General features: G+C 31.7%; 1 protein-coding gene across 1 annotated transcript; it reads left to right on the top strand.

Annotated features, from left to right (window-relative positions):
* The first annotated feature begins 12,326 nt into the window (after positions 1-12,326).
* Positions 12,327-12,908, top strand: LOC137925687 (uncharacterized). Its single transcript, XM_068769159.1, has one exon. It carries the CDS (start codon positions 12,327-12,329, stop codon positions 12,906-12,908), a length of 582 nt encoding a protein of 193 aa, XP_068625260.1.
* The last annotated feature ends 1,271 nt before the right edge of the window (positions 12,909-14,179 follow it).

Below are 14,179 nucleotides of genomic sequence, written 5' to 3' on the forward strand. Positions count from 1 at the left end.
GCTTCGCCAACAAAGGATAAAAAAGAATGTAATTATGAAATGTTAATTTTCATTAAAAACTACTTTATCTAGATATATAAAATATTTATTATAGAGTAAATAAAAATTAGCCTCATTGGCTAGCTCACAGTCGTTCAACGAGTCATGGAAAATGCTGTGAGATTTTTTTACGACGTCATTAATAAATTTTAAACAAAAGTAGCCGACATAGTCCAGGGGATTAACAAGTCAAAGATACTGCTGGTTCCTTAAGGTTGGCAAGAGCAGCGTACATCGTCTACCCGGTGGATAGACGATCGTATTGAAGCCGCTAGATGTAGGCTGCTTCAAGCCGGTCGTATTGAAAATCTATTAAGGAAGCCTTTGTGCCAGCAGTGAATGACATACGGCTGAAATGGAATGGACAAATCAAAAGATCTTTTTTTTTCTTTTAAAAACAGTTCATAAAAGGTTGAGAACATAGTATAAATACTATTATCATAGTGTTTCTAAAACAGTTGTACCGTGCCCTAGGTGGTAGAAGGTAGTGGAGAGGTTGAGAAGGGGTGTCGGCCGTTCCATTACGACAGTCCGACGTCAATGCTGCGATGCTTTTGTTCTTATGGTCCTCGGTTCCTTGCGCTGCCCTTACCTATGGCATGGTACAGCGTTTTCGGTAGCACTAGAATACCAATCTTTTTTTTCGATTTTTTTAATGTTTATGTTAGCTGTATTAAATAAATTTTACATTAATAATAAATATATTTTGGCATAGAGCGAAATAAAACAAAATCATTATTTTATCGTTGTTCTTATTAATGAATGTTTGTCATGAATGACGGATGAAGCAAATTCAAATACAAATGCAAGAGACCTTAAAACGAAGCTTGTTATACCTAACGTAAGGTACATATTCTGTCCAAGTGCGTAGCTGATACAAATACGGGCTGTATAAAAACTGTCCTACGCGACATTTCCTTGTCACATTTTTTATTCCATCAACTTCTTATAGCGTAAATGTTATCATTAAATTTTAATGTTTTACATAACCGATAAACTCAATATCAAGGAGACGTATATGTAACCAACATAATTTTACTAATTATTATATTAATTACTAGCTGATCCCGCAAACGTTGTTTTGCAAAAAAAAATAAAGTTTTTAATTAACAAATGTAAGATAAGGGTTGATCGTAGAGGGGTGAAAATTTAGATTTGTATGTATTTTTGTATGCTGTATCATAATAAAATAAAAACCAAAAAAAATGTCTAAAAAATTAAAAATAAAATTTAGGGGTGGACCACCCTTATCACTTAGGGGTATGGAAAATAAATAGTAGCCGATTCTCACACATACTGAATACGCATGTAAAATTTGGTAAGAATCGGTCAAGCCGTTTCGGAGGAGTTCAAGTTCGAACACCGTGACATGACATGTGCTGATCTGCTGAGCCAACCGTTACCTTTAAAATTTAACAATTTTTGATGTATATACATTATAATATTAACCATGTAAACTAGCCAACAAACCAAGTTAAACACGTAAAGCACACACAGCGGTAGAAATCAGGTTTTTCTGTAAAATATGTCGAATGAAACGACCTTACTTTCCGATCCCCCTAATACTTTTAATTTTAGTTTTAACAAAATTTAAAAGACATATTAAAAATAAATTGACGGAAAAAGCTTCAACAAACAATTCAATAAAAAATATTTGCATGCTTGGAATCCTTGGCAGTGATGTCGCTTGATTGTTTTGATTATATTTAGGCTATATCTGATAAGTCAATGAGTATAAATCTGTGTTATGCTTAATTAAAAGATCTGTTATTGTGGAGTTTCTTTAGCTTCTTCTCCGCAACTTTAGCATCTTAGAAGCAGAGTAGAGACAAAAATAAAAATAAATAAATAGACAACAATTTGACAATCAATAAGAGCTCTGTTAAAAGTTCTAATATTCAATAAACGAATTTTATATTTATACTTTATTTTAATATTAAGAATAGGAAGGCCTGGGATATATCGTAAATCTTTATTATATATGAACTAGCTGATCCCGCAAACGTTGTTTTGCAAAAAAAATTAAAGTTTTTAATTAACAAATGTAAGATAAGGGTTGATCGTAGAGGGGTGAAAATTTAGGGTTGTATGTATTTTTGTATGTTGTATTATAATAAAATAAAAAACAAAAAAATTGTCTAAAAAATTAAAAATAAAATTTAGGGGTGGAGCACCCTTATCACTCCGGGGTATGGAAAATAGATAGTAGCCGATTCTCAGACATACTGAATACGCGTGTAAAATTTGGTAAAAATCGGTCAAGCCGTTTCGGAGGAGTTCAAGTTCGAACACCGTGACACGAGAATTTTATATATTAGATATAAAGAAATCTTATATCAGCGGCAATATTTTAAAATGTTAGCTAACTTGCTAGCCTGTCATATTCGTGTCATCTCATGTTTTAAACTATGGTCATGCTTCTTTCGCTACTTAGATCTAGCGTTACTTATAGAAATAATACAAAAGTAAACGTACATTGATATTGGACTTTATTTACTCATAAAATATGCTTTAATACTGTAGTAAATGTGAGATCAATCAATCAAGACTATTTGGGACGACAGTGTATATCAATACAGCACATTTCCTTGTCTATGAATTATTATCTAATAAATTTCAAAGAGTTTATTAAACTTAAACTTGTTTAATAATTCTATTATATTGGGAAGCCTATGTCGAGAATCATATTTCAATTTCTATTAATTTGAGCTCTTCTGGCAATCCTCTAATAACATACCAGGTGTTTACTGTAAATAAACCGTATTTATTTTATACTCTTTATTTTACACGCTATAAAATAAATAAAATATATATTTGCATAATAGTAAAGACAAAGGTCGGGTCGTCAAAGGGCGGTCTTATCACACGAGGCAATTTCTGTCAGACAAACATAGTATGGAAATAGTTAGGGATGAAATCGGGTAGTTAACATGTACATATAGGCAAAACATACAATAATCCATATATACTTCGTGGATAATAATATAAATAAATTATTAAAAAGTTAAATTTAAATCCCTCCAAAATTGTTAAGTGAAAGTGTAATATTCAAGAAAATGAGCCATACATAACTTATAACTATTCACCCTGTATATATACTTGTGCACTTAGATATAAACAACAGCTGCGTCGTATCGAGTCAACACTTTTTTTTGTTTTTATATACCGATAATTTAATTTTAGTAAATAAAAAAATAATGATTTTGTAACAACAAAGTCGGTGAAACTGTAAATGTCAACAGGTGAATAGCATCAATCAATAAGCAAAACAAGCTATAAATGTTAAGGTGTACATCTGTACTTGAATATATTATATTCGTATTAACTTTCATGTTACTTGCGTGAATAAGTATATAACGCTTATAAAATATTTGTTATATTTTTAGTACGTTTCTTTATTACTTATTATTATACTTACTTATTATATACTATTACTAATCTATTACTAGGTTGACCGACGACATAGTCAAGCTTGCAGGAAGTCGCTGGGGGTCCGGGCAGCGCAAGGTTGGTCATCGTGACGATTTTGGGGGAGACCATTGCCTTGCAGTGGGCGTCTGATTTGATGATAATAATTTCTATATGTTTTTTGTTTAGGATGGTCGTGTTTAGTATTTAATTGAATATATGTACATCAACGGGAGGAAGTGAGTTACAATCCAAGCAAGTATTCGATCCTTAATGCTAGGTGAATGATGGCGCAGAATGATCGAGATGGTGTATACAGACATATTTATACAAAGGTTATTTACAATTTACAATTTCGATCAGAACGCAATGGCAGTCTCTACATCACTGACGGCGTCCGAATTCAAATCGGTGTTCGAATTTTAATTCGAACGTTCAAGAATTATTCATCGTTAAAAATATTGTTGTCGTTGTGGCCAGTAACATGAAGTCTCCACATATGAACACAACAAAGAATTATTTTTCGGTTGTAGAAAATTCTTATAAATACATTCTTTTCCATAGCATTAAAAGTGTTGACGTCTCCTTGAATATTCACAAGTTTTTTTGACAAATTAAGACGTCTGTAATTTTTTCTTTATGAGAGTTTGGGCAGGCGTAGCTTGCATCGATTTTTATCCTTCGTCGTCCTTGGCAATGTCCGTTGTTTTAAATTAAAGGAGATGTAGTTTTTGACTTTTCATAAAATGTAATCGTGATAAAAATTCTTTGTTACTAAAACTGGTGAACAGACAGTTTATACAGTAGCATCTGCATCTGTTAGGTATTGAAATCCAGGAGAAGAACTGCGCTACGAAATGATTCTGTTATAAGAAATCTTCCAGGTAACTTAAGTACTATCTTATCATTTGGCTGTTAATGTTGCAGATGTGATGTTCATTATTACTTAGGGATGTATTAAAAATTAGCATCCACTTTTTAAGTGTTACAATACTATAATAATATAGCGCTGATCTAAACGCACTTTTGTAAGGAAGTGAAAGGGACTAATGATTTTAGTGTACGTCACAAATTGTAAAGAAATATAAGCAAGAGTTTACATATCGCTACTTTTTTGTAACAAAAACCCAAGTAACCATTTTTTTAGTGAATATAATCAAAAAACTCCTCATCGCCAAAGTTTATGGACTTTGTACATTAATAATTAATTAACATAATTTTTTTCAATGGTATTCATTTACGTTTCGACTATTACCACAAAATGTAATAATCACAGGGACAAATTAATTAAAACGCATCATATCACAGGACAAAATGTATATATACAGTAATTAGACTACATTATGTTCTAATAACATATCAAGAATCGTACAATAATTTACAGGTTCCTTGTTGATCATTATCATTTTAGCGGTAAGACGTACACTGCGGAACATAGACTTGTTACATCATAGGTTTCTGAAACTGTCTCCATCTTGCGTCTTCTGACGGCATTAACTTGTGGATGGACTTCCCTCACTGCGCTTTCCAGTCCGTAGTCTACGCTCCAAAAACATTCTCCTAGCGGCCATCTTTTCTGGGCACTATGTGGCATGCTCACTACCACATAGCTGACAATTAATAAATAAATTATGGATTTTGTAATTCTTTTAATACCTTGATAATGAGTTAAATTTCTTAAACGTTTTCAACACATGATAAAACCACAGACATTGGTGGGAATCTAAATATAGAACAACGTACCATACGACGACAGCAAGGTTACTTGAATGCGTCGTTTTGTTTTAAAGCAACAAGACTTGCAATACTTACAAACTTATTCGAAAGTAAGTCATACGTCCTCTCCATATCAATGAGATGTTAATTTTGAATATTGCGTCTTAGTTTGTCAACAGATAAGATTACACGAAAGAAACCGATATACTTCAGCAGATTGGCAAGATGGAGTGGTAATGGGTAGTTCACTAAGAACAGATGACGCTTAAGGCTTTAAGGGTCTGGAGTAGAGATCATGGTCTGACAAGTATACGGACGTCCACTCACAAGGTAGATAGACAACCTTTTTTGTTAGTCTTTTTGATTGCCTTTCATAATGATGTACCAGTGAAATTAATCAGAGCACACAAAATATAAGATAATATCAAATTACCAAAGTAATTTAATACTATATTGTATTCGATACAAAGTAAATACCAGACAATTCACAACTTATTGTATTAATTGTGAATTCATAATTTATTACCAAAAAAAATTATTGCGGAATCCAGAGATCGCTGTCTTTTTTTAATGGTTTGTACGATCTATTCCTTAATATTGCTCTACTATCTGAAACCCACTTTATATCATATATTTTAAAAGATCCGATAACACACAGAAAAGGTTTATATACTATTTGACATATGCGAATGGCGTCTGTAACTGTTTACATAGCTATGAAGATAGACTTGTCCATATCAGATTAATTTTTCTTGAAAGTAGACGCAAGGCAAAATTGACAGTCCTGATTTGCTAATAAAGCTTAATTTTAATATGCTTTATTCCAATATCCATCTGAATAACAGCTGATTTTCGACATGCCTGCACGACATGTGCAATATTCGTAATAACATAATTAAAGAAACAAATATTTTAAATGTTAAAATATCTCAAATTAAGAAGTTAAGCATAATTTCTTCTAATGTTTGGTTGTGTAGTGTAACTTGGTTTATAATATACAGCGTAATCTACTTTGCAACTTAGTTTTGACTTTATGCACGTAGTGTTCACTCATAGAAAGTAGTACATATAGTTTAATTGTTTTGTATACTTTATTTATAGTTTGTAAAATGTATAATAGGGAAGTTTAGTGAAACAAAAAATAAGAAAATAAATAATAATTAAGAAAATAAATAAAAAAAATGATAGTGATAACGAGCTAAGTATATGTGGTACTAACTACACTACTACTACTAGTACTAACCTGCATTCTTTTAAAAACGTAATGTTTACTTGTAATTAATTATTGATCAATAAATCATTTGTCCCTTTTACTTGCTTACATAAGTGTGGTTTTATGAACGTTTTAATAACTATGTTCGGCAAATATGATATAGCTACGAAATACACTATCTACGGTATGAAGTTTAATTACCATTATTTCCTTCCAATCAGTAGACACCCAATGCAAGGCAAAAGGCCGCAGCATTTACAGCCTTACATTTAATAATTATCAGTGATTGACGTTATCAGTAAAAGCTCCATTGTTTGCAATTTGTAAAAATGTAGTCGTCATTCGTTTCAGTCGATAAACGCCCACTGCAAGGCATAGGCCTCTTCCAAATATATCTATTGGGGGATATACCGTAATCACAACGGGTGGCAGGCGGGTTGGCGATCGCAGTGTGATATTAAGGTACGCAGAGGACGCATCTGTCTATTCTCTGGAAGCTTGTTTATGAACAGTGACACTCCTATATAATGAATGCAAAAAGTGTGAATTATAAAAAAAAATATGTTCTACCGCGGGACTAGCATTACTTAAATTATGGTACTACATTAGTACCAAAACTACCTTCAGCAAAACAGGCATAGCCAGTTCACTAAAATTTTAATTAATAGAATATTTTTTTAAATAACAGGAGATGTCACACACAAGCTTTCTCAAAATACTTGATAGACAAAAAATATCATACGTCGTTTACTGCACACATGTTGCCATGTCATGAAGTCAATGTCTCGTTTCTCCTGCAAAGCATTCGTCATGCAATCGATTACAATTACGCAGACTTTACACCTATTAGAGTTACATAAAAAAGTTATCATGTGTAATCTAATTGTTATTTCATGTTACAGTACAACAATGTCTATGGTACAGTCTCTAATCGAACGGGGTCCCCAAGATTCAATAGCAAAAAGATCAAAAGCATAAATACAATTTTTATTATATATAATTTAGAATAAGTTAAAAAGATCTGCACATGTTCGTTTTTTTATTATGGATATAAGTGTGGGCTAATCATAGATAGATGTTATAACAATGTCAACAACTCATCATATAAATAATATTACATACAGGTTGATTTGTTTTAGGTGTTATTGATTCTAAGCGGTAAATGTATGGCTAATTTCTTGTTAATTTTTAGTAACCACAGGTTTTAGAAATTATAAATAACTTGATGAAAGTGAGGTAAGAAAAAGCGTTCTATAATTCGGATTACTAAGTATTATAATTAATTTATTGTTTACTATCTGTTCCTGTTGTCAAAAGTTATTTGCCTGTGGCATTCTAATAAAACAGATGCCTATAAGAAATATTAAAACTTTAATTGAAAAAATCAATTAATGTTACATATTTCAGAGCGATCACGTTAAACATAAATTATTAATGGATAAAAAAACATTAAAAAAATTACTGAATGAGCTACATAGCGCTTTAAAGCTATAACATAATCAACCACCCTGTATTTAGATTTTCAATTAGATTAGTAACGAATTTTATATCTTAGCTACACGGTCAATGTTATCAACTAATTATAAAACATCTGTAATGTATTATATATAATCTGTATGTTTTGTTTGAATACAATCAATCAATTTTTCGGTTGCGAAATATTATAAAATATATAGTTCTTTTTGTAACCGGTTTTACCGTGAGAATTAAATTATGTGCATATTTAATATTAAAAAGGTCAGGTATACAAAGCGTTTTTAACATTTTATAAATTAAAAATCCGGATCTAACATCGAGTCGTAATTAATTCAGGCCAGTTTCGTTAATAGACGCGCTGCATGGTTATTATTTAATATAGATCTACGATGTGTTTCATATATGTATACATTATTCTATGAATAAAACATAATACAAATAATATTGTTTCTGGGAAAAATAAGATAAAAACAAAACGTAATATTTATTCTTCTATTAATGGTTAAATAAAAAATGACTTGTTAATTTTTTTATTTTCCTATTATGTGTGATTTTATCTAATTGCAGTCTTGAATTCCGCCGGTCTTCAATAACTTTTCTCAGGATCTTGGATTTCTCTTTTCTGGATAACGTAATCAGACACTGGGTACCCAGATACTGACAGGCCAGGAAGAGAGCTTGAGTGGGTTGCTAATGGAATCGCTATGTAAGACAATCTCTTCTGAATGTAGTGAGCAGGAGGAGTGTATGCAGAAACAAATGGACCTTTAGGAAGATAAGGAGAGGATAAGGTAAAATGGATGGTGGGTGGAGCGTAAAAGGAGGGGGCGTAAGGAGTTGCCGGTGCATAGTTTTTAGGTGGAACGAAGGAAATAGATCTCTTTTTAATTTCATTCACATAAGCTATCTGGGTCGATATCCGATGTGGTGGATTTTGAAAGAAAGGTTCCAAAGCCCTGAACGAAGGCGTTGATCGTTTTGTATAGTAACCGGAAGGATTCGCAACGTTACTCTCGTGAAGTACTCTGTTTTGTTCAGTATTCGACCTCGAACCAAAAACAGCAGAAGCTCCAGTTCCAGACGCCACGAAGATAGCGCACAACACCACAAGTCTGAACATTTTGACACCAACTGACCCCGGACAATATGTCCGCGTATTTATAGAAAGTTCACTTTGTAATAGAGTCGGACGTTTTATAAAACCGGTGTGTGCTGCCCGAAGGTGTTACTTCAAAGCAAGGCCGTCATGAAACTAGTGAAAGGTCTGATTGTTTCACGTGTTACTTTATTAAGTTAATTAAAATATTTTCACAGAATATACTGTTTTTATATTTCAAAACGTTACGAGTTAATTAATTCGCGTGGCAAACTATATTAGTACGTTGACGTTTTATTGTTTTGTTTATAATAATAGAAGCACAGCGCGGTCGAGCAAAAAGAACGATACGAGCCGCTAGGAGTAAGGCCAACAACTGACGACTGTATTTTTACCGGTCACATCTTTCCTATAATGACTCAACGTCGCGTCGGCATACAGAATCACACAGTATTATTACCTGCTTTACGCAAAACTAATTTGAATTAGACAAAGGTCAGCGCAAGCACTAAACATGGCTGCATAGCTTAAAGCTTAGTCGTTTGAGTTTTGAAAACAAATTTTCTACAAGCTTTAAATGTCAAAATTTATTACCAAAAATTTTCACGATATGTTAATCTTACAATCAGATCTAAAATCCTTCATAAAGAGGTTAGATACAATATATTACAATGTATTCGGCAATTCAGTCTATGGTCATTCATGGTCTTTGGTTGCATTTTATCAGCTTTTAAAACATAACACCGAAAAATAAAAATTTAAGAGTTTAAAACTCTTTAGAAATTTTTTTTTTAATTTTTCTAAAATAAATTAATAAATGTTTGTTTTCCTATGTCTTTAAAATAAATAATACAAACATTTCTAGAAAGAGAGATTTTTAATTCTAAAAATTCCAATGTATACATACTCAATACATTCTGTTAGATTTGTTTATTGAAATCTGAATTTTAATTTTGACCATATGTACCGAATGAATCCGAATGAATCGTTATTATATATTATATTTATTTTATCAAGGTATTGCGAGAAAACCTCTAAGTGCTCCGGTTTGAAGGACGGAGTTGCAGGAGAAATCTCTGACCTTATGAGCCATATAATTTATAATCTCAAGGTGACAAATGTAAACTTGGTGTTGCCAAGAACTTTTGAATCTAAATCCATGTAATATAATGCAAGATGGCAAGATCTATCATTAAGTTTATGTTTTACTGGCAGTAACTTTTTACTATAAGAGAAAGAAACGTGGATATTTTTTGTCGGTCTCCTATATTCTTAGACTGAATATTATTAGTTCCATAGTATTATTGTATTCTTACTGTTACAAAATTCACTACTTCTTACTTTTAAATTTCTCAAAAGGGCGTTGGCATGTAAAACAAAAGCTTTATTGTTTTCTACTATCATTAACTTGAAAATTATTAAAATTATTATTGATATTACAATTCAGATATCCTAAAAAATTGAAGTCACAGCTTCAAAAAAATGAAACGCCTGCAAGTTATTTAAAAATAATATTTATTTTGAAAGAACAGTGCTATAAACTGATCAGGCGTTACCAGAATATTAAAGTTTATAATTTATTAACGAAATCTCTTATAAAAGCAATGAATTGTAACTATTTGAAAATAGATTATATTTTCGGCATTCTACAAATAAGCAAATAACTGATATATGTGTTTCACACTATTGTAAATATTTTGTTAATAAATTAAATATACTTTTGTATATAAAAATTGTATATATGTTGTCAAATTGTAAGATTTGCGGTTACAAACAAATATTATTATCTAAAACAAAATCTTCAATATCCTATGCCTGAGCATAGAAAGAGATATTCGAGAGGGTGATGTGGTAACGTTGTTATGTAAATAATGAACAATAAACTTTCAGTAATGATAGTGAAAGTAAGCAGTATTAAGTTAACGGTTTAGAGTATTGGTAAAGGTTCAAGACGTAACAGTTTGGTATTAATATATCCAAGACATTTATTAAGGACATTCGTAAATAATTATTGTATTGATAGCTTGATGCATGTTGCAATACAGTGGCCCAAGACCTGTTGATCCAAATATGAAATTTAAGTCAGAGTTATGATGTAAAAACTCATTTAATAGCATTTGCACCTAAACGAATAAGTTTACTTAAAAATTATTTGTTTAAACCGCAATATTTAAGATAATATTTCAATAGAAAGTATTTATAAAGAATATTTGTAAATAAAGCCTTTATTAGTTATAAAAAAGACCTTTCTAGTTGAATTATAATAGGAGACCAAAAAATTACTTATCTGAAACTGTAAATGAACTTTGATCTTTATATTTTGTTTCGGTAACTGTATGTCAAATTTACTTTATTAATAATACTAATAAATAGTTCATATATGTATGTTAGTATTTCCGGTTTAAAGGAATGACCTCATTTTCAAAGTAAAAAAAACTATTACCTGTAAATTCGTAGTATTAGTTTAGGAATAATTAATTATAGTAGGCTGTGAAAATAAACCAATTTTTCTTTGAAGATGCCGACAGATTCTCCAAGAATAAGCCAAAATACGTTGAACAATACCTTGCTAATATTAAAATACGTTTCAAAGCAGTTTCGCGATAAAATATGCTGTAAAAGAAATTAATATTTATAAAATATAAACACTCCTCGGATTAACTGCACTGTTAATAAAATCTAATAATCTTATAATAATAAATGACTTTTTACGTATTCCTGAGCTTCGAGTGTTCTTTAAAGACTTGTTATAGATTATTTATGTTCGTCGTTCGTATAAATTACAATTGAAAGAATTCTGCGTGCGTTATCTTCTTTTATACTGAGATTCTGGATGAAGGATTATATAAATAACATCCACAATAATATGATCGTGGTACTATAGCATTTAAAATCAAAATGTCAGTTCATTTAATTGGAAACCTTTTGTTCAATCTTGAAGAACTAAACGAAAACAATTTATGATAATTAAAAGAAACGAGATTTTAATTTTTCCGTGTAATCTGACAGTTCTTTGACGACTAAATATGTATTTAAATAACAAATAGGGTTTATTTGACGTTAAAGGGGGAGAGTATAGAGATATTATTTTTAAAAAATACGCGGATTTGCGTGAATAATAGGCATTTGTTTATAAAGTAAAAATCATTTGCGTAGACTTAAATGTGAAGGCGTTACTGTTTTTTGTTCTTCTTGGGTTTAATCTGACGCATGTTTGATGTACTGAGTTGGTCAAACATCTAGGTGACCTTGCTTTTGTATAAATATCAACTTCCTGGACAGCTTCCCAGTCAACAATAACAGCGTTCATTAATGCTTTGGACTATAAATAGTGCGAGAACCCGTGGGCTAGTATCAGTCGTTTCGAAAACGTACAAGATGTTCAAGTTTGTGGTGTGCGCACTCTTCGCTGTGGTGGCGGCCGATCCGCAAGGGTGGATCAATCCGTTCTATACGGAGGTATTGAGCCCTGCGACCACTACAATCACACGATCGGCCAGCAGTGTCATCAATAGCCCATATCACTACCCATATGGCATTGCACACTTAATTAAGAAGCGTGCCGCTCCTCTGCTTGACACCATTGTAACACCAACTGCTTACTTGAATGACTGGGTATCTCCTTACTCGTCGTACGTCAACTCTTACGTTCCTTATTCACCAATCCATTACTCACATCTGATCAAGAAGAGATCTCCTGACTGGATTTCCCCTCTCACATACTTCGCTCCTCGTCATCTGGCAACTTCTTATTCTTCTGGTCTTGTTCACGATTTCCCCCTTGTGTCATCCTATGTTAGTCCAGCTCATTTCATCAAGAAGAGGTCAGCTGCCTGGATCGCGCCTGGTTCCATCGCTTCGACCTACGTAGCGTCTGCACCTCTGACGACTACGGCTGTTCTTCCTAGCACTTCTTACTGGTCCGGTTACGCTGGTGTTTATCCCTTTTACAAGAAGTAAGAAGTTCAGGAAACACGTGATCTATTCATCTAGACTGGCATGACAATGATTTTGTAAATACACATTTTTGAATATTGAATGGATTTTTTTTTCAACTTCCAAACATACCATATGTTTTTTGTCATATTAAGGTAGTTAATGTGTTTTTTAAATGCTTAAAAAATTATAGGACTGTTTTTAGCATCTCCAAGGAGTTTGCATTGGTTTTTCGATTCAGAGGTATATAATTGTGTTTTAATGGAAGGTATGTTTAGTAGAATTACATAAAATATTAAGCGTAATACACAATACATTAATGGACAACTAGCTGGAAAATAATCTGTTTGTATTGCAAGCCTAAATTTACTCGGTTTTGTTAATTTTTGTAACCTTTTAATATAAACCTATTCTTTGAAATATGGGTTCTTCATGATGAAGTCAGATGTAGTTATAAAACATATACATCCTAGTCTATTTGCGATATCTTAGAATTTTGACTGTAACACATACAAAAGTAAACGAAACACTTTGATTGTTAAATGAGTATATTAAGAATAATATTTCCTTCTAATTAAATACAGGATGATTGATAACGGGTGTAAAACCTTTAAGGGGATGAATTTATAGTTCATTAGCCAGAAGAAAGCTTTGAAGCTTTTACGCCTGTCTTCGATCACTCTGTATATACTTTATACAGAGTGATCTAAAATATGAAATATTTCCAATAGGAATGCGACAGGCGAAGTCTCCCGGACCGGATAGCAAAACACAAATGATTTTAGTTTCTTGTAATCTGAATTTCGAATACGCTTTTTCTTATTATATTATTAATACATTTATTAATTATTCTTTTCTGAAAAGATCGATTTTTTGAAAAGGTGTACCATTTATTAACTGGCAGCAAATAAGTAAATAGATCCTTTAACCTTTGAAAACTTCGAGTCAGTCTCAATTTTCTCTCGAAAGAGTAGACTCGAGTACTTTTTTGTATTTGAAATTGATATTTGATATCTAATGCGATGACAACGGTGAAGAACAATTACGATATAACTTTAATCATTTTGAAATGTATTGAATAAACGCCTTTTAGAAAAGATTAGTTAATACGCGTAGTTAAAATAATTGCATACTTTTTACTTTATTTATTTACTTTATTGGAGATAAACAGTAACAAAGGCAGTAAGAAAGTACAAACTTAGATGCTTAGAAATATAAAATTAGTTACAGTTGTTACCTTATAACTATCTCACTGAGAACATAAAAATAATAATACTTTTCTAATAAGTTACTTA

Source organism: Battus philenor, unplaced genomic scaffold (genome assembly GCF_028537555.1).
Source record: "Battus philenor isolate CCGP_79_NKW_IND1 unplaced genomic scaffold, ilBatPhil1.0.hap1 SCAF_27, whole genome shotgun sequence".
Lineage (NCBI taxonomy): Eukaryota > Metazoa > Arthropoda > Insecta > Lepidoptera > Papilionidae > Battus > Battus philenor.